The 22341-nt window shown below is 35.4% G+C and overlaps 1 protein-coding gene across 4 annotated transcripts in view; it reads left to right on the forward strand.

Moving 5' to 3' along the window:
- LOC113495489 (dedicator of cytokinesis protein 1) overlaps nt 1–21881 on the forward strand; it is a 42131-nt gene extending 20250 nt beyond the window's left edge. The window contains exons 17-38 of one of the 4 annotated variants that reach the window (XM_026874268.1): nt 273–403; nt 795–969; nt 5845–5949; nt 7443–7634; nt 8133–8353; nt 8661–8899; nt 9354–9506; nt 10031–10334; nt 10741–10912; nt 11192–11440; nt 11755–11890; nt 12198–12341; nt 12753–12854; nt 13150–13314; nt 13792–13941; nt 14472–14584; nt 15217–15338; nt 15687–15743; nt 15820–15901; nt 16331–16543; nt 18350–18458; nt 19092–21881. In XM_026874268.1, coding sequence (XP_026730069.1) covers nt 273–403; nt 795–969; nt 5845–5949; nt 7443–7634; nt 8133–8353; nt 8661–8899; nt 9354–9506; nt 10031–10334; nt 10741–10912; nt 11192–11440; nt 11755–11890; nt 12198–12341; nt 12753–12854; nt 13150–13314; nt 13792–13941; nt 14472–14584; nt 15217–15338; nt 15687–15743; nt 15820–15901; nt 16331–16543; nt 18350–18458; nt 19092–19330 — 3573 coding nt within the window. In that variant the 3' untranslated portion in view covers nt 19331–21881. The remainder of the gene's footprint in view (nt 1–272; nt 404–794; nt 970–5844; nt 5950–7442; nt 7635–8132; nt 8354–8660; nt 8900–9353; nt 9507–10030; nt 10335–10740; nt 10913–11191; nt 11441–11754; nt 11891–12197; nt 12342–12752; nt 12855–13149; nt 13315–13791; nt 13942–14471; nt 14585–15216; nt 15339–15686; nt 15744–15819; nt 15902–16330; nt 16544–18349; nt 18459–19091) is intronic. The other 3 variants (XM_026874269.1, XM_026874270.1, XM_026874271.1) reach the window with 3 other exon arrangements.
- The last annotated feature ends 460 nt before the right edge of the window (nt 21882–22341 follow it).

The raw sequence follows: 22341 nt of genomic DNA on the forward strand, positions 1-22341 counted from the left end.
GAAATAATTAAACGTTGTTACTTCCCGATTATTTTTGTCTTAAGCAGGATCTCATTTATTCAGTTTTTCAAGTTTCTTACCTCGAAACTTATGATTTGTGTGGTTTTGCCGAAGACATAGTCTTTATTGTATTACCTACATACATAAAATTCCTATTATTTTAAGTAGCCAGTTGCTCTTACTGTTTCAAACTAAAATTCTTTATTTTATGTTCAATCCGAAATGCCTCAAGCTTTTTAACAAAATAAGTAATAAATAACCATCTTCCACAGAACCTTCTAGAGATGTTGGTGTGGCTGATGCGTTGCGGTGACCACGCGCTCACGTGTCAGGGCTCCGCGCTCAAGTACCTGCCGCACGCTGTACCGCATATCATTAAAGTCTACCCCGATACTGAACTCAGGTTTGTAAGGTTTACTGCATGGATAGCCGAGTGGTTGAGGTCATGACGACAAAGTATCTTTACGCAACGTGTCGCGGGCTCGATCCCCGCGTACGACAAGCATTTGTGTGATTTAAGAATATTTGTCCTGAGTGTTTTTATGCATGTCATTTTAATGATTGTGGAATCATGTGATTGTAGATTTTTAGATACCACCAATGAAAGACTTCGACTTTCGATTTTTTCATCATTAAAAACACCATGTTGATTTATTGTCCCGACTCCAGCAAGATATAAAATGTCTTGTTATATTAAAATTGTATGTCCTACTCACAGATATAGTATATACTTTCTGAATGAGGATATGAAAACATCAGTTTCGTAATCTTTAAATTACTATATTTGTCCCCAGTGCATACATAGTCCGCGCTCTGGACGCCCTCCCTCTCGGCCGGCTCAGCAAGCAGCGCATGCTAGCTCTACACGAACTAGTCAACGGGCCGCTCGGCGTAGCACCGCGAGCGAGGGCCCTGCTACTGCCGCACCTAGCTGCTACGACACGCGCGCTGCTACGAGATAAGGCTGAGGTGATTATACCACACATACATACAAAACTACACGAATGTTCAATGACAGGTGTACTCATAAACGATAATCAGTTTAAAAGTCTTAAATATCATGCTGTCGTTGTCTTTCTTAAGTGGTATGGAGAGATAAATATACATTTCGATGCGAGAGAATATCGTTTTACTGAAGAACTTTAGTTAGTTTCGTTTGCGATTACAACTGTTATACAAAGCAACATATTATTATAGCCACACGTTTTAAGAAACAGCGACACATACAATGATAGGTATAAAATTCTCCATTTTGGTGAACAACACTCGCGTTTTACTCATACATTGCACACACATAAATACCTTTCACTCGAGCAAAGACAATTTGTGTATTGAACATGCATATTACACAAAACTCTTAAAAAACAATTGATGTTTAAACAAAGCACAAAGTGAAACTTAGGAAACAAGATAATACATGAATAAAAACTGATACACATAACTGGATGATTCGTTGATTTGTGCAGAATGAGTGAGTTTGATAGCAAAGTATCTTATGTCAACACACTCCATATTAACTGGAATAAGATTGTTTGCGACTTGACTGATTATAATATACAAAAACGTTAATAACGGAAAAATCATTCTAATTCAAAGTAATATCATTCCAAACTTCAAAATTGTCTTGCATTTTTCTGATTTCGTGATTTTTATTAACAAATAATGAATTCATATCAATGCGATAATATCAACATTTGTACACAATTTAAATAATTCATACACTACACACATTCCATGAAAATGGTAACCAAAATTCTTAAGACGATATTGAAACGTTATATTTACGATAATGTAAAATAAACTTTCAAAACGTCTATTGATACTACGACAAAAGTATTTAGGTAAGTATTTTTAGTTTGTTTTTTGCACTGGTAATATTTTTGAGTGTTGCCAAGAACAAAACATTTCATACGCACCTTATTGCAAAATTTCGAAGTTCTACAAAATAACCATTAAAGTTTTAGTTACAAATATTCAACCAATGCCTGTCGCTACGTCTTAAAATAAGGTTATTGCATTCTATTCATTTGCGTGGAAGTGTGATAGCCTACTACACATTTCAGAGCGGTGTCTATCTTCCAGGCCTGCAATATTATTTCTTTAAGAGGTGATGATAGGCCTTCTGACAGGCCACAAACTTTTTACTTAACTGTCGCCGCGATTATCAAACATAAAAATAAGTACGTATCAAACGTGTATTCCTGGCAAAACTCAATATATTGTCATAAGGTAACTATCGTCAATAACCCTGTGTTCGTCTAGTAAAACCCACCGGTACGTGTGATGGTATGTGAGCACCGCACTACGGTAATGTACGCGTATTTGTGTTCGTGTATTGTGTTATCGTTATCAAGTATCAAGAAGGAACGTTTGTTGGGATATCAATTATGTTTTTTACTGCTTTTGTAGACTGTTATATATTGTATCTTTAAAAAAATGAAAGGAAACGCCATAAATCTTGGGACGACTTCAATTGAGTTGGCCGTCTATTGACGTGTTTATTATAATTTACAATTGAATAATAATGTGATTTTTAAGAATACGGATTATACAAAACGGTATTAAAAATCGAACACGACACTGTTCTGTTTTAATCCACATTGTGTCAAATTGTGTCCATCTACCTAACATCCGTTTATCTATACGTACGTCCGTCACCAGACTGTATATCATGAACGGTGGATAGCTAAATAGTTGAAATTTTCTAAAAAATATGCTGCCGCTATAAACATAAATATTTTGTTGCCATCATAAATTTGGTGGTCAAAAATGTTCATAAATGTAGTGTCAGATTCAATTTTTTACCGTACCCTTATACAGTACGCTTTAATTAGTACCGTCAATAAAATTTCAGCAATTAATTCACCTTTCACCTATACAAGTACAACATTTGTTAAATTTCAATAAAACTATGTTAATAAAATAGTATTTTTACCCGACTGCCAGGAGGGTTATATATAATTGATATCCCAGCACCGTATTGGATCCAGTCAGGTATGTGTGTGTCTAAGGCGCGTCGCGGCAACACGAGGTAAGCACCGCACGCTGATGCATGCAGTCCGTTTTGCACCCTATGTCGTATGCGGTATAGCTCAGTTTTGGGTGAGCTTTCACTGTGGTGTCAAAGTCTATACTCGATTTTATAAAGTTGTTTTAGAGTAGAGGATCCCAAATTTTATTTTGTCTCTATAATTTAAAATCTAATAGAATTCGTCCCCCATATTTAATGAGACAATTTAAAACATTATAACATGAAATTAAATAAACTACATATTGTTAGCTAGGTATTTTTGTTCCGGCTCATTTCACCGCCGAGAAGAGGCGTTATCTCCCACTTTGGGAAAGAATGTAATAGAGTACCATTTTTATTAGTTTAATAGAAATCTTAATTCTTGTTTTTGTATCCTGTTAAAGGAATTGTGATTGATATGAAAAATAAGCTAAAATTAAATAAATTTGATTAAAATACTCCATGATCGGATTAAAAATAACAATGAACTTGAATAGGAATAATAACGACCAACTAGATTTGGAACAGTAGGTAATTAAAAAAATACAAGTCTATGAAAGTGACCCACACACAGTGAAAGCTTAATTATAAGGTAGAATAGTATGGCAGTATGTTGTAGTAGTTTAGACAGTCTAATTCTTATAGAAACAAAATAATATAATGTTATATTAACACAATAAAAAATCGTACATTATAAATTAACCTTAACTAAATCGTTTGGAGTAAACATAATATAGTCAGTCGCTCATATTATTAATTAACATCGTTTAGTTTTTGTCTTGAAACGTGGTTATTTTTTATTGGTCATGTAAGTCTTAAAAATAACTACTTGTAAATCTGTTTGCAATCGACTAAAAAGATAATTTAGTGTTTTAGTCGAAAATACATAGTGTATAATATTATTGACGCTTCTAAAAAAAAATAACTCCTATCTAAAGAATTCGATCCTTGTGTCGCAGTTTCAAAAACATTAAAGTCACATGACCAGTGACACCCAGACTCTGGACAAGCATTCGTGGATCACACAAACGCTTGTACTTGTGCGGGGATCGACCTCTACCGCTCGGCTATCCGTAAACATGTTTCAAGATAACTAATACACCATAATATATTGTCACTAACACCTGGGTTCATATGATACCATAGACATTATATTTATTTAAAATCATATCGCATGACTCATATATAATGTATATGCAATAACACTGCTAATGATGTATTTATTATAAATAATAAAACCTCTACTTCTTAAATATTCAACGTACTGAAGGATATACTTTTAGATAAATTAAAATATTAAAACCTTAGTATAAAGCGCAACTTTCACATTACGCCATCTAGTATCAAGACTAAGTCAAGCTTGTATTATGAGTATTGGACAACTGATAAAAATATCCTATGTACTATATTTAAGGGGTAGAGATTTATTACGCATTCCACTCTGACAATGCCTACACACCTGCATGAACAAAAATATATAATCTTTTAATTAGTAACTGAACTTGTTATATCACTATCAGCCCGTCAAATAAGTTCTTAGTCGGACAGGCTTAAAACCTCTTTCGCATTTTTCCTTTAACAAAAAAAGCGTGCCATCGTCGCACCCGCATCGTGAGATCTGCACACAAACCGTGTTTATAAGTAACATCACAAATATAATACAATAATATATCACTTCAATATATTTAAGACTATTCTATAATACTCGTCATATGGCATTATTAATATGTATTAACTAACACCACTATATGTTTGTGTGTGTGCATGTAGTGTGTATACACAGTGTTTAGTTGTGTGCGGCACAAGTGAAGACGACGATATGGTTCAGTTCTAACTATTCAGTTGTTTTCATACATGTTGATTGTTCTAGATTAGAAAGTGAACTTTGTAACTCGGAGTATAAGAGTTATTTTACCTTGAAAGTGTTTTTTTTCTGGAACTAACAAAATATTCACAGTAGTACTTGAATAAGGTTTACGAAAGATCATAATGGGTACCTAAAGGGTTATTGTTAGATTAACTAAATAAGGGTTTTGTAAACAACGAACCATGTGTTGGCTAGTTAGAGCTGTGTGTCTGTCTGTGTGAACACTTTACTAATAACTTGTGACGCTATCGTTCAATTCACATTATTATGTATGGAAAATAATTTGTGCACTATCTATATTATTTTTTCTGATTATAATATAATTTGTTCTATATTTTCTATCTAGTATAAGTATCCATACATATTATACAACTTCACTCACACTTACGACCTTTTCAAAATAACATTGCAACATTTTTTTTGATGTTGGTGTTAAATTAAAATATTAATTAAAATAAAACTTTAACAAGCGCCTTCGATGTCGCTTGAATACTAAATTGTGTGCAAACTCTTGATGTGTTGCATGTTTTGCACTTGCGAGCTGTCATTGACGGCTGCCATGACAGATGTCAGTTATCAACTGTCAGTGTCAGTTCGATTTGACAGCTCGCGAGTGTAACGACTGATTATTATGAATTCAGTGGAATAAAAGCGAAATGTAATTATTATTATTTTTAAAATTTAAATTAAAATTCGATTCATGGTTAATTTGATTCCGGTTTTGAATTGATAGTAATCAGTCCATTGGTGTACGCTACAGACGAATTCCCGTCGTATCAAATGGCTTTAAAACAAAGATGTTTCATTACCACATTCATTTCTCAACTTTTTATCAAAATTATCTGAAGAAATCCTTACCATTAATAAGTTGCATAAGTTTGTAATGTGACATCAAAAGCCAAACGAATCAATAACCTTGTAAATACGGGAATAAGTCAGCGTCCGCTAGCAATGTCGGGTGTGGCAGTGGGTTCGCGAGGCCGCCCACAAATCGCGCTCGGAGGTCAAAGCGGCGCGACTCCTCGGCGAGGACACGACACGGCTGCGCGACCACACGCATCAAGAACAGATCGTATGTATACGCCTTTAGAATAAGACACATTAATAAAGTACTGAACTTGCTTCGGTTTGAGTGGATCGACCGATCTCACTATCACTCACTAATAAAGGCCCACATAGAGATATCTGGGCCTTTATTAGTGTCGTGTTCCTGTAATTTTGGTTGCTTTGTAAAAATGAACCTTATTGTTTCATAATAAAGACTAGTTAGGATTCAAGTATAAATTGTTGTATCCGTTAAATAAAAGTTCACTCAAAACGAGGTAATGAAGTATAAGTAAATAGTTGTTTTTGATTATCCACAAATTTTCAATATTGTGGAGTTCCCAAACAACTTTTGTATGAGGATAATAACTATCCGACAAAAACTAATTCGAAATAATAATAATATTGCTTCCTTTTTCAGCTTATCATAATGTTATTGAATCATATTGTTATCATATTCCTGTATAAATATATGCTTTTAACATTTTCGATTCAGTACTGGTTGAACTTTAGTATTGACCATGAATAAAATTGTGTACAGTGACAACTATAATATATGTGTATATTGCAAAGTTAGTTTATGTATATTCTGATTTCATGCAGCCGTGTTCACATTCAAGAGTCAAGTGTAAGTATTAAATAGGGAAAGAGTAACAAATATAAAGTGTACAAATTATACAACAAATAAATAAATCCAAAAGATATAAATTTGACTTTGTCCTGAACACAATCATCAAAAGCTTTATAAAACCGCTTCAATATTATATGTGTTCATTCTCATTAACATTTTGAATCATGTAAAATATTAATTCATAATTCAGCTTGAATCGGCTTATATTAATTATAATACATACAACATCGACATTCAAATTGTACAATCATTACAATCACAAAATAATATGGATGGATCTAAAAATGCTTGAAAATAAATTATATTTGAAGCCTTCAAAAATTTATAGGCTACGCTCTTTCAGAACTACAAAACGGATTTTCAGGGCAACTAAATACATCTGTCTATACTAGAAAAATGCATAAATATTCTTATGCGCGGGTGCAGGATTTAACCTAGATCTACTAAATTAAGATACTTAAACAAACCAGTCATGAAGTGTGACGGTTGAAAAACAATTAAACATCAAAGCGGTTTCCACGTTAGTCGAAATCTGAACCCGAAAATTTTGACATCAATGTTTGCTTTAAAAATTCCCATCTCTTGCTCAAAGCCTAAACAAATGAAGATCGGTCCCTGAATCGTGAGCTATAAAACGTTCCGAGACATAAAATATGTTTGACGCAATAGTTTGATCGTTTACGCGACTAGTTCGAAAGTTTTGTCAAACATGCACCTGTGTGGTGCTATTTGCACAAATTTTATTTATTTTTGTGGGCATAATCTTTTAAAGGTTCCACCTCATACGTAACAACTGAATCAAACATTGGAAAATTAAGGATCGACGGTTACACGATGGCCATCGACCAACTCTCCTTAACAAACACCGACTAACATAACTTACATATCAGGTGGAGCTTTGCGTGGAAACTCTCGGCGAAGTCGTATCTCTCCTCGCGCGAGACGACGTCGGCCCAGTGGAGGCAGATAGAGGTGAACTTGCGAGGCGTCTGCTACCGACGGTGTTGAAGACAGCGGCAACCATGTTGAGGGAAAGGAAGAGTGAGGATCACAGTATTAGTGCCAGCGATGATGCTTTGTTGGTGAGTTTTGTTCTAGAACACGTTAATATTTGTCTAGTAGGTGTAGTCGGGTAGGTTGGTTGTATGTTTGGTGCGTGATGAGTTGTTATGCATTGCTGCGCAACGACGATATACGGGAGACTTTTCAATGAGGATTTCCCCCCGCTCGATAAAAGAAGATGCTTATGTAGAATAAGTAGTTAGAAAGTTGATGTAGATTATGTTTCTAGGAAATGTGGTCTGATTTTGTTTCTAATTATATGTATGTAATTTTGGTTCTATCATAGCCTGATTTCATAAGTAAATACGGTAGTTGCCAAAAAATTATAGAATTTTGAAAGAAAATTACTGCAGTAAATAGTTATAATAATACAAACTTAATTTGAAACCCTTTCTACCTTATTTGAGACTTTATTAAACATCATAAATCCATTAGTCATACCGTGTAGATAATATATAGTGTAAAGCTAGAGTTTTTAAGGCCTTTTGTAATAATCATAACCATTCTAACATTTCCAGAGGAGAATAGTCTCCGTTCTACTCGACATAGTTCGTCAGATGTCCGAAACCCAATACGCGGTTGTCGTACGAGCGTTAGAAGCGGAGAATGTGGGCGGGGCCGGGTCGCTGGTCTCCGATGCCCTGTCTCTGTTCCTCGCGATACTACAGAGGCCCTTGTTCAGACCCCACTGGGCTGATATGCTGCACTTACAGCATTATGTTATGCTACAAGCTTTGAGGTGAGTGAGTCTTTATGTATTTTTTTAAGTAAATGGATCTTAAAAATACCTGCATTTGTAGATTTTGACCGATGATCTCTTCCATAGATATTATTTTTGGAACGGATGGAGTAAGTTGTCAAAAACTATCGTTTGGCGCACATAGAGGAATTATGGTAAAATTTCAAGTGCCTAAAAAGCCCTATTCAAAATACCATTTGATTGTATACTGTCGAAACGTTAAAAAAAAAATCTTAAAATTAGCCGTGTCCGGATTCTGAAATGTCACATCACCAATAAGAAAATTTATCTCATATGTTTCCCCCAGACTCTTAGCATCAACTCTCCGCGACCGTCTTCACTCCACGGACGAGTCAGACACCGACGCCTTAAACAACATCCACGCCCTCTGCCGCACTTGGTTCGAAGCGGGCGCGTGCTTAGCCACGTCCCAGCCTTTACAACTAGAGACGTTGCCAGCGGCGAGGAAACAAAGACTCAGTTCCTTGTATGGAGATATAAGGAGAGGTGTTGCTGATTGTTTGAGCGAGATGTGGTATAGTTTAGGTAAGAGTTTTTTTTAAAACGACCCCCGTACTAATCTATTCGGCCCTTGTGACACTGACACTGGTTTAGACCAAGGATTTGTGGATCGCACAAATACTTGTCGTTATCGAGGATCGAATGTAGTGCACAGTGTATAATATGTCTTAATGACTAATATGACTCAGCCATCCCATCGAAGTATTTATACTGCATGATCCTTTATTAGACACCTTGTTTCACTTTTTATATCAAAAAAATAGTGTTTTAAGGTCCAGGAGTGCACGGTTGCTGTAATGTAATTGCTTGTCAAAAATATGGTTAACATTGACGTCACGTAAAATTTCTAGTTGCAAGTTCAATATTATTAATCATTTCTCCCTCGCACTACTCGAAGTAAAATAAGTCATCATAAATGTCATCTACCGAAACCCGTGCTGTCCATACAAGGTACTTATGTTCGATTTTTAATCAACAGATGAACACAAACGTTCCTTTATCCCGTGCCTCGTGGGTCCACTCTTGGAAGTCAGCTTCCTCAAAGACGAAGAGGTTCGGAACACGACGATACCGCTATTCTTCGATATGATGCAGACTGAGTACAGTCACAGTGTTATGCATGGTGAGACCGGTGAGTTGTTTTGGTGGTGGGCTCTTGTAATTTTAATTGTAAGGTTTTCTATTAACTCGCTCAAAGGTTGAATTCTGGAGCAACGCTTGGCTCCGTAATGTAAAAACTGTCTCTACATTCCATTTGATAATGATAAAGACGGTATAAAATACGAATTATTATCAAAATTTTAGCTCCATCTTTGGGTGTGCTATCTCTTTCACTTCTGTTGTCGCTCATGCCTTTTCCATCAGTATCTATAATGGAAGGACAGATATTTCTATCCTTGCATTATAGAACGACTCTTCGAGGATAAGTGGAAGTGACATTAAATTTTGTTTTGCGTTGTTCCTGAATATGGCTGCTATTTCTGAATTTTCCTAATTTTCAACCAATATTTTTACCCTAGCAAACTTTAGCTTAACATTGTAAAAATGCACGCTCTAAAATGCACTTTAACAACAAGTGAAATAAAACAGCAAACATTAATATTCTTATACACTAAGTAACCTATTAAAATACGTACTTACATTTTCATTCAACAGAAAGCCCTCTAAAAGACCTAGAAAGCGAAATGATAGACAAAGTAGACGTATTAGTCGAGAAGGGTTACGGGGACACAGTATGGCGAGTCCGTTTCGTATCTCTATGCGGGGCATTGTGCGGGGCGGCGGGCGGCGGTCTACGTACCGCCGCCGCCGCGCTAGTGGCCGCGGCCGCGAGGCAGTTGGACGCCTTGCTTCAGTACCGCGCCGCCGCGCAGAAGTCCGCCACACCGCATAGAATGCATCTTACTACATGCGTATTACATTTCTATCAGCAGATTGAGAGGCCGCATATGTATATACGGTGAGTTTGTTTGTTGGTCTTTGGTAATAATAGTTAAGGAAAAAGGACAGAGTTTTCATTATTAGGATTTTTTAAATCTTGAATTAGACATAAACGTTTCAATGACGATGATGAATGTGGCAACTCAGATCATTAGGCCGAGAACTGCCCATTAACACCAAACGTACATCACAATCTTCCGAATATAATCAAAATATACAACGTTTATCAGAATATGCTCAAGACCTTTCAGGGGGTCACTATACTCATCAATTTAAAAAAAAAATATCATTGGAATATCATAAGCTCTAAACATATCTGGGCACACGACTTGATAAAATGAACAAAAAATGTGTATTGTCCCATAATAAAAGTATTCGTAATGATGAGTAATAACAGCTTTTAAGTTTTTATGTATTTTCCACAGTTACGTCCACAAACTAGCTAAAATGCATCACGCGGCCCAACAGTGGGCTGAAGCCGGTCTTTCCCTACTTTTACACGCGAAGCTGTTAGCTTGGAGTCACGATCCTTTACCGCCACGACTTAGACATCCCACCGTTGAACATGATAACCATACTACACATCGAGAACTAAAGGTAAGGTTACTTAAGTTTTCAAATTACCAATTAAATTGGAAAAGCTATTAAGCAAAATATTTGGAGGCATCTCTTACTCCATAGATAGTAATAAGATTTGTTATTCATCTTAACGACTTTAGTGTAAATTAAAAAAATGAATTAAATTTAACACTATAGAAGCTATGTTCTAATTAATTAATTTTCTTTTCGTATCATTCTATCTCATAGAATCTCATAGAATGATACCACGACAGGTTGTTTAAGTAGCAGAATAAATAAATGATTAAAATATTACAGGAATACCTATACCTCGAAATAGCCCACCTGTTAAACCGTGGTCGACAATGGGAGCTAGCCGTCGAGATAATAAAACAACTAGTCCAACAATACGAAGAGGAGGCTCTTGGTTACGGCCCTCTAGCTGAACTGCACAGTCAGTTAGCGAGCCTGTACGACGCCATGCTACGGACCCCGCGCTCACCGCCTTGCTACTTCAGAGTCGTGTATCATGGAAAAGGGTTCCCCGAGCTGTTAAGGACGCCTTATGTAAGTAACTATAATAATAAAAGCTCATGAGGTTGTAGAACTGTGGGAGGTGGACTCGGAAGTCATTGTCCCGATAGTCGTGAGAGCCAATGGCTCAATAGCCAAAAGCCTCGACCAACATGTTAGGAGGCTCTCGTTGGGCATCTGGGTCTAGGGATTGATTCAGAAAGCGGAACTTCTCGACACGGCACGTATCGTGAGGAGTTTCCTCTCTCTGGACCCTAACCATCGGTAGCTTGGGCCCTGTCCCCGTTGCCGGTTGGAGACAATTTTTGACATTTTTAAGTGTATATTATTTTTGTCTCTCTCTACAGGGCTACATATACCGTGGCAACGAGTATGAGCAGTTACAAGACTTCAATGATCGTCTTCTAGACGAATGGCCCGAGGCTGAGATACTGCCGAAGTTGGGTCCACCGGGACCTGAAATCACGGAGTCTAATGGACAATGTATCCTTTTATAATTATTCCATTGTGTGTTAATGTGAATTACACACATTTTGTTACAATTCATTCCACACTTAAATATAATAAAAGTTCAAATAATAATGGGACAGCTATTTCGCGACAAAGAATATCAATATCGGTTCATCCAGTCTGAAGTTCTGCGGTTACAAACATAAAAAAATACAGACTTATACTTTAGACTTATTGAAAATGTCCTCCATTTTTAAATCGGTTGAAAATATATTGCGTACTTTTACCTATCTAATGAATTTATGCATTTGAATCTTTTAATATCCTGAACAAAACACAGATTTACAAGTGAACGCGGTCGAACCGGTGATGGGAGACAAACTGAAGCGTCTCTCGGGCAAGCCCATCGCTGAACAAATACTACAGTATTACAAACATAATAACGTCGACAAGTTTGAGTTCTCAAGACCTTTCTATAGAGCAGGTAAGATGGTGGAATTATAACAATAAAAACCCCTTTCAACATGGAGAAAGATTAGACATTAATCACTGCGCAACCTGAACATCATCATATTTTGGAGTCAGCTAGACTCCAATATATAATATACAGATTGAATCATGGTATTTCTTTGGTCATTTGTTAGTGTTGCCTTGATATTTGGATTTAGAAGTAGCTTTGAAAAATATACGTCAGAATTTGTCTGCTTTTTGTATAGAAGTCTGCAGAAAGTAATTTAATCCTTTTGTAGCGGGGATTTCAGACCTAGACTCAGGACAACCATTCGTAGACACTCGTCTAACCGTGCAGTCAATCTGTGAATAAATAAGACTTGTAAACAAATATCTGGTGAACTAATTAATTTACTTCTAACTTCCATGTATTTTTCGTTAACAGAAGAACCAGTCGACGGCTCTACAGATGATTTATCCAATCAAAACGAGTTCGCAACTCGATGGTTAGAGAAAACTGAACTTCAGATCAGTGAAAAGTTACCAGGTAAATAAAACCTACATCTTGTTATCATCTCAGGAATAGACAATGCCACATAGCATTGACATAGTCACGATAGAAGTTCTAAATGTACTGGAATGATTATTTCTTGACAACTGACACGACTATGTGAGCGTGTGTGAGAGACATTTGCCCTATCACTACTAGGGCAAATGTAACTTCTCTAGGAGTCCAAACGACAATATGGACGACTATTTCTTCACTACGGACTAAGATAAGCTCATGAAACCTAAACCATTTCATTTCAAATGAACATTATACATTAATTATTTACTTCCAGGCATTCTCCGCTGGTTCGAAGTGACGTCACAGCGTACGTACGAAGTTTCCCCCATAGAGGCCGCTGTACAAGCGCTGCGAGATACCAATAGACTCCTTAAATCGCTCATCATAGAGGCGAGATCCCCGGAAACGCCGCTACATAGGCTCACTATGAGGCTTAGCGGTACGTTGTTGTAGTCTGTTTCTATATATCAAGATTTTACTTTTGCCTTTGAAGTATAAATGAAACCAAAAAAAAAGAACAGTGTGGCAAAGAAGTGACCTGTGGAACTTAATCTTTATTACGTATAAACATAGATACACACCTTATTCATTTTCATTTTTTGAAAAATTCACGATAAAGTGGCTTTTATTTTTATTTAAGCAAAATATTATTATTTTTTTTTTAACATTGGGGGTTACACATTGTTTTAGTTGGAAAATTTTGAGAGATTGGTAGTCTCTCCATCCGTATGTTTGTGATTTATTCTAGTTAAAAAAAAACATATTGAAACAACAACAACAAGCACCAACTTTACACAAATTACGAAAATTAAACTAAAATTTTAACTATGAGGAAATAAATAAACCAGCATTGTACTAATTTTCCATGGTTTGTATCTCTTCATTGTGTAATACCAAATTTTCTTCTTTTACCCAGGCATCCTAGACCCGGCCGTCCAAGGCGGTATAGTGAACTACGAGCGTGCTTTCCTCACACCATCTTACGAACACAGACACCCAGATCACGCCCCTCTGTTAGCAGAGCTCAAAGATCTAATAGCCGATCAGATGCCGCTGTTGAAGTTTGGTAAGTTATTCTATGCGTTTTATATATTTGTCTAGACTTTGACTTCTTATAGTAAGTAGTATATAGCGTCGACTCAAATGATATTTGCGTTAATTATTATTTGATTGTTTGTTACGTACCCCTGTGCGAAGATTTGACTTTCGTCCAATTAATAAAAAAGAGTGGTTCTAGACTAAAATTGTCTGTCTTTGTCGATTGCGTTAGAAAAAGCAGGTTAATAAAATTTTGGTGAATAAGTCAATAGAATAAAATCTAGTTGAGCCAAGTTAGTTTGTGTATTCTCTTGTGGCCCCGACTACAGGTAATGAAGCAGAATTCTTCGTTGTTTGCATACTGAGACGAAAGTTACGACTCTATCCTAAAAGTAATTATACTTACTTGCTCCGTTAGCTCAGTGACCCAAATTGTGTCTGTACTTCTGATACGAGAGAGCACTTCTTTACCCGATCCTTCGCCACTTATATCTCGTCAAATTCCATTTTAACAATAAAAGCTTTAAATTTGGTTGTAATAATAAGTTATGTCTACAGGTCTAGACGTACACGGGCAGCGAGCGCCTGCCGAGCTGGAAGAGCTACACGCGCATCTACTGAAGTGCTTCCGCAGGATGCAGCAACACGTGCATCAGAGATATGGACGGAAGGTACGTACTTGGATGTTTACAGTGGTAAACTTTTCCCACGTATCAATGTATAAGGGCTACGTGATGTTTAGAGTACATGTTATATGAAAAAGTAGACAATAAAAACACAATTTAATAGAGGTTATATTAAATTGTGTTTCTATTGTCTACTTTTTCAATAAATACCCGTAAATAAACCTGTATTTACGGGTATTTATTAAAATAACCTGATTAAAGCCAGTGGCGGCATTAGCTCATTATTAAGGACTCTGATTGGGTCCAAAATCATTGGTCTATCCCGATAAATACGTGTTAGTGAACCATTGTTATAAATAAATAGTTTAGAATCCGCCTCACAAAAGTTAGTATAATAAAATAGAAACACAATTGTCGTACGCATACGTAGTTTAAATATACTCCTAGTTTTAAATTGAATATCACTCACAACTCAATATTTGTAAGGTAGCTTCATTTTATATGTTATTGATAAACATCTCAGTGGACGTTAATTAAAAAGATATCGGGTCAATCAATCTATACGATATCAATAAACTGTCTTAATGTGCTTAAGTTTACCAGAAGTCACGCCAAAACAAACGGTCCTCCTTCTTAAACTTCATATAATATTCTTACCAATATTGTTTTATTATCAGAACTGTGACATAGAAGTGGAATCACCCGAGGTGCAGCTTCGCATGCCGTTCCGCGACAGCTTACAGACGGAGTCCAGCAACACGTGCAATAACAGGATATCAGATATATCCACTAACACCGAGTAAGTTAATAAACATCATCGTCACACCGTCATCGTCGTCTTGAATAGCCCACTGCTGAACATAGGCGTCACTTTGTTTGTGCCATTTTCCTCTACCACTTATCTTCTGACACTGGCTTGAGACTTGTGTACTGATACTTGGGCCCGTTCAGTTATAAATTTACTTCATCTACAAAAAAAGCTGTACAAGGGTTCTGCTTTATTCAAAACTTATAAAAAACCAGCGGTCCTACGATAGATGAAGTGGTTAATGTTCGCTGTCAATAATGTATGTCTTAATCATTCTATTAATAGTTAATAGTAGGCTAATAGTAGGTAGTTTCAATACCAATTTGCCTTTTGTTTCAGAACTTCGTCGAAAACCAGATTCTTTAGTTTCAATGCTGCGATAAATCCTCTTGCAAGGTAATATTCAGTCAGTTACAGCATATACAACTAAAGTAAGACTATCTTCTATATATATGCAACCTTATAATTTCAGTAGGAACAGCAGTACCGGTGTGGTTGGACGCTTCGCTACACTGCAGAGTTCCCCTGGTCGACGGAATAAGAGGAATAGGAAGGTAATAGAGAATTTAAGAAATTGTAGAAACTACGAAGTTAAAATGGCTGGTGAACGCGTTAGACTCAGGCTAGGTTTAATATCTTTGATGACTTTTAAATATCTATGAGTATTGTTGCTGAATGAGTAAGAACAGAACGCAGGTTAAGCCACGTAGTACAGCCAGCTAAAATGAAGAAAATACAGTTTTGTAAATTTTTATTTTCATCGAATGTAATATGATAAACACCTAAAACTTGAAAATGTTGTTAAAAAGTTACAAATATCAATCATTTTCATCTGATAGTTATACGATATTGTTCATTATTATTATTATCTATTCCACTGTGTCTGCTCTGCTTTACAAAGGCCTCACTAAAATCCTTCCACGACGCCCTATCCTGTATTTGTTCATACAATGATAGTAAAATAACTCTAATTACCCATCCAGAGCGAAGTCGGCACCCAAGCAAGCGGCAGCCAATGGTACACACAACCAACACCCAACGGCTCCGTCAACAGCAACAGCGTCAGCAACAGCCCGAGCACGAACAACAACCCACCAATCAACAACAACAGCGTAACCAGCATCAACAGTATCAGCCAATCAGAGACCAGCTCGCCGCTAAGAGAACTGCGCCAAGAGGTGAGACAAGTACTTAAGGTCAGTCGATATATCAATATGTCTGTTTGAATGTGGTAACTCAACGTGCTTTATGTAAGTTAACTATACTATGATTAATATTTCACTTGTCTTGGTTTTTTTAACGTCATCTGATTAGTCTTTAACGTGTTTGGATAGTTCGGTTGTATTTGAATTTACTGTTTTGTGCATGGAAATGTACTGGAAATGTTTGAGGAGAGACAAAAAATAAAAATGTCTAGTCGTTTGAAAAGAAAGATTGGTAGTGCAATTGTTTTTTAGAATAGTCTTGTTGGCAGACCTCAATAAAGGCTAGATAGATAAATAAAAATAGACTTATGATAATAGTAAACCACGACGAATCGCAGGTTTGATCTTTTTGTATCAGTATCTTTGATATCAATAACTTGAACAATCTGATACTCCCTCCATGCAAGAATTTAAATTACCTACCTACATAAAAAAATAACCAAGTCTTGTTCAGAATACCTATTCTACATGTTTTTCAATTGTACATTTCCATGTATAGACAGAAGCGGTTTTTGAAATATAGCTGAGACTTGTTTCAACACGTTTTATGTTAACTTCTTTTCGGTGTTTCTCGTTATGTCGTTTCACTGAACTTTTTGCTCCAATAGTTTTCAAATACACCGTTTTTCGACTTCTAGGGAAACAGATCCATAAACAATTTTAATATCAACATTTACTAAATTAGCTAACTGGCCTTGCTTTGCTTTCTCACAAATTTAATGCAATTTATCTCAATGTAGTTAAAATCTCGATCGCAACTCAAGTCATCCATTTTTCACATCTAAATTATAATAAACGGATATTTTTATTTTCATGCATTATCATTGTACTAATTTGAAATTGTCTCACTGAAGTGAAAAGCCTCTCATACATAGGCTAAAATATCTTCACAAAAGTAAGTAATTTCTCAACAGTGCAGTGCTTTAAAATATTTTAAAAGTGCAGCCCTGCATGATTAAATTCGTGAATATTATTAAGGTGAGTTTTCGAGTGTGTGTGTATGTTTGTTACTTCTTTATGCTAAAATTGAAAGTGGAGCAAGCGAACACCCTGAAATAACACTAGAGATTTCCAGTTGTAACCAGTAATAGTAAAGTAACAGCAATTTACAGTGATAATAATGTCTTTCTTTCTATTTTGAACTAGTGTGATGTTTTTGCGATAAATCTAATAATCATTTTACAACAATGATAGGGTTGATGACTGCGTATGAATAGAAAAAAAATATTGAGTCCTTCATGCAGGAAAATAAATGAAACCCGTAGATATTTTGAAAAAATGGTAAAAGTTCAGATCCGTTGCTTTTGACGTTATGGCTTAGCTAAAATTAAGGTTACGCAAAACTGCCACGGCAGAAAAATAAAAATCTTGTACAGAATTCATATTGAGACGGACATAAAAGCGGTTAAATTCTAGTCGGACTCGCGACACTGAGAGTTCCGACCAAAAGGCTAAATAATTAAAAAAAAAAATCTCCATCTCAATTTTATGACCGTACCACAGCTTTGGTTAACTTCTCTCTGATTTTGAATGGTAAATGCATATTCCAACAGAATTAGGTAATTTGTGAAAATCATAAATAACAACCGCCTAACTATCAATGTTCTAAAAATTCAACCTGGTGATCGACAAAACGGACAGATAGCGAAACCTTAGTACTAGCTTCCTTTAGAGCATCAAAATCTGAAAATGACGTCATCACCCCTATTGTATTGACTATCGCTTGACCCCAGTTGTCCTAAAGTTATCACTAATAAATAAAGCCATGGTTTTACATAATTAATCCGCTTGTCCCAGCTGGTGACTGAGCGCCCCCTCCGCGCCGACGTTGAGCGCGAGCGTCGCCTCTCGCAACGAACTAGCTTGATCAACTCTTCCGCACCACCCTCGAATAGAGACTCTATGGGTGAGTGTTTAAGACTTATTTTTGTGTGTGCTTACGGCTGATACTAACCTAAAGGTCGACCGATATCTTAAAGTAAAACTGTTTGTAGATGCGTTACGCTTATGGCGTACATAACGATGTCTTACTTTATGAGTTTTTGTAAGATCCCAATCTGTTTTGAAAGTTGCATTACTCCAACGCTAACGCTAATTGATTTGTTCAATTATATGAAATTTAATTGAACAGTCAAAATTTGGTCTCTTGTCGACATCCCATTAGAGCCGATACCTACCGGCGCTAATTTCCGTATCAGATGTAGAGCTTGTGATTTTCAGTAGTTTGTTGGGTAGTAATACTTTTAACACCAGTTTTAATTCTTATGTTAATATCAGCCGTAAATAACTCCCAATAGACGGGTTATTTGTGTTTAGTTTTAACTATTTTAAAAGTCTGTTTAACAATAGTTTGGCCACGTATTTGTATTTAATTGGGATAACTAGTGATTTACCGCTTCATTATATAAATCCCCTATTTTTTCAATGGTTTTATGTTCATTAAGACATTTAACACTTAATTTACTTGTAAATCCCAAACACAAAATTACAACAATATATAAAAAATGAATCCGTCACCTAACACAAATTTCACAACCAGGTACAACAGATTCTAACCAAGAGGAAGAAGAGCCACCACCACTACCAAAGAAATACAACCACCGAAGCATGGACCTCGAGAGCGACAGCAACAACAACGGGGACTCGAACCCGCTCCCCGCCAGGCACAACTACGACACCGTGTGGGCGCCGCGAGGCTCCTTCCTGTACAACTCTATAGCGAACAGGAGAAACGACAAGGCTCCTACACCGCCGCCGAAAAAGAGGAATGCCCAGTAAATAATAATAATTATTATATATTACGTCCTTATGTATAAAGTCCTGACTAATTTTCGGACGAGGTGCTAGACACCAGCTAAATACGCAGGACATATTCTAGTTCACAATTGTCTGTGCAAATAACATGTGCACTCCATTTTCTTACTCTTTTATACCCCCAGACGGTAATCTAACACGAACGGAGATTGATCAGGCGCAGGTCTCAGAACACGGATGATCTGATATATATTGTCAATCAAGTCAATTCCATGCCAAGATCAGCTTATCACGGTCCACTGAATATTGGCTTCTCTCTCCCAAGTCATCGGTCCATCGAATTGAGGGTATACAACCTGACCTAGGCTTTTAACCACACATACATATTATACTAAATTTCAGCTTCTTTATCCCACTGCTGAGCTAAAGTCTTAAAATATTAGACAAAGAAAGAGCAGTGAAAATGAAGAAACTTATTGAGGGATAAGGGAGTGAGAAATATGGCAGTGAAATTCAATTCAAAAAATGATATTGTAATGAAAACGTGCTTTACTATGTAAACAAAATTCGCGAAAAGCCACCGAAATTTTAAATTAAACAAATACTTATATAATTATAATGTTACTCTAATGTAATCTAACCCAATTTTATTTCAAATGATATTTTTGTGATATTAAAATTCATTCGATGCCATTTATCCAAAGGTTTTTAACGATATTATTATTACGATTGATATTCAAATGTTACCGAAAATTGATATTTTTTTTCAAGAATGTGACTTTCTTCCAAAATTCTTGAAATAACAAGTAATTTATATTATTTCACGCAGTTTTATATATCAATATATCAAAAACTTGGAGTCGACAAAACGCGTCTTGTAGTAAATTTATCTTAAAATATTTTCATTTTCAAATAATCTTCTTAATTGAACAATATTTTAGAGTAATCAGCGAACGTATTAAAATGATGATCAAGAAATTATTAGTCGTAGAAATTATGCTTCAGTATTTTTTATTTGTACGTAATTTGTAATATTAAGTGAATATTTCCGGTATATTATACAAAAGTATTTAAAAGGCATTTCTTTATAAACTTTCGCTTATTTCAATCTACTTACTCAATAATTTAATTTTATTGAATTGTATAATATAGTTAACGACGGTTCTTAAATGGCTTAACCAACAGCAAACACAATTTAATAACTGTTGAAAAACCTCATATTAAATGCAGCGATGATTATTTAGTCTATAGATCAACTAATAACTACAAAAAACAACAGATAGAAAGCCTTTTTGTACCGAAAGTAAGTTAATTTAAACATTATTATTATAAATATGTTAATAATTATCATATAAGTAAAAGGAATACCGTTTTTCCATGATATACCATTTCGCGGCCATAAATAGCACCAAACATACAAAATATATGTTATTATTTTGTATATAAATATTATTATTATTACCTACTGTATAGGTTTAGTTCAATAAGTCGATCATTTGACAGTAATTTTAAGGATATTTTAATTTAAAGTTGTGCTTCATTTGTATATGAATGTAAAAACAGTTTTTTTTGTTGAAATGTCTGAATCGAGTAGTCTAATGATATTATTTCTGTAGGACTAGTCTATACTCGAGATTCACACTATTAAACATATTGTTTCAAAAGTATACATTTGATAAAAATCCACTATGTTTAAGTACTGTCTTCAAAACAAAACAAAAAAATACTTTTCAACATTGTTTCGTCGACAGTACACTACTTGTTATTTATAATTTAAATAAACAGATCAAACTAGATTAAGGGAAATGTTTATTTATATATTTTGTAGCATTTTCGTGATTATAACTTTTAATTTAGTGTTATTTGTTGATTCTTATATCGTCAATCGCGGGTGAGTCAGTCTTTTTATCAAACCTTTGAATATTATAAAACCGATTTATCCTAAGCAATGGCCTAGTGTTACTTCACAAACAAGTGAAAAATAAAGAACAATTCTTAAATTTATATAATCCAAAGAATTATTAAAAACAATCGGATTGCCTTGAAAAGATTAATGAAAATGAAATGCTAAAACACCTGTATCTGTAATTATCGGACCGTCTAAGTGACATTACTGGCTTATGACGTCACTATGCCATGACAGTACCCGAACAAAATGCATCGAATTAATACAGGTCTGTCTTTATGCTTCTAATCATAAAATAATTGTCAACAACAATCCTATTTTGTTTCCACTATTATACAGCCCTTCTAACCAAATAACGTGTCTACAATGGTTTACGTTATTACGTTAATAAATGTATGGAAATGCATGCGACTTTCATCTCCATACATTTGAGCGTTTTGTATGACGTTAACATTTTTATTGGAGTTGCCTCTTGACTAGAGCAGCCCCTGTTTTCATACTCGTGCCCGCGGCCATAAAACACCAAATATACGATTGTTGTGTTTTTTGTATATTGTATAATTGATTTGTATATTATTATTATTAGCTAGATACATAAGTATGATATTATTGTGTACGCATGTTGCAATAATTGTTTTTACCAGCAAAATAAATAGATATTTTATAGATTTTGTTTTGTTTTATTGGTCTTGGATTTTTCAATATCTTTTTTGTATTATATTCGGGTAAAGGCATACTGATCCACGTATGCAACGTACGCCGCATATGATTTTATTTCTCTGCATTTTACCCACACCTGTTTTTAGAATATATAAAGATTTTATTTTAGCTGCTAGCCAAGACATGGGACTGAAAAAGCTTTAGGTATTAGACATTTTAACCGAAAAATTGGACTTGGTTTTTTTTTAAGGAAGAGTCCATCTTCCTTTCTACTCCGTCCTTTCCACTAGAACTACGAGAAAGTCAAAAACATTCAGGTTATCACGTCACCACTCGTGTTTTAGTATATCTACCGAACTTAATTATAATGTTTATTTCTATTTACTTACTTAATGAAAATTGGGTAAGAGATTTTATACGTTCTATAAATGTTCTGTGACACAACATTTTTATTACACCTATATATAGA

The sequence above is a fragment of the Trichoplusia ni genome, chromosome 6 (assembly GCF_003590095.1).
Source record: "Trichoplusia ni isolate ovarian cell line Hi5 chromosome 6, tn1, whole genome shotgun sequence".
Taxonomy (NCBI): Eukaryota; Metazoa; Arthropoda; class Insecta; order Lepidoptera; family Noctuidae; genus Trichoplusia; species Trichoplusia ni.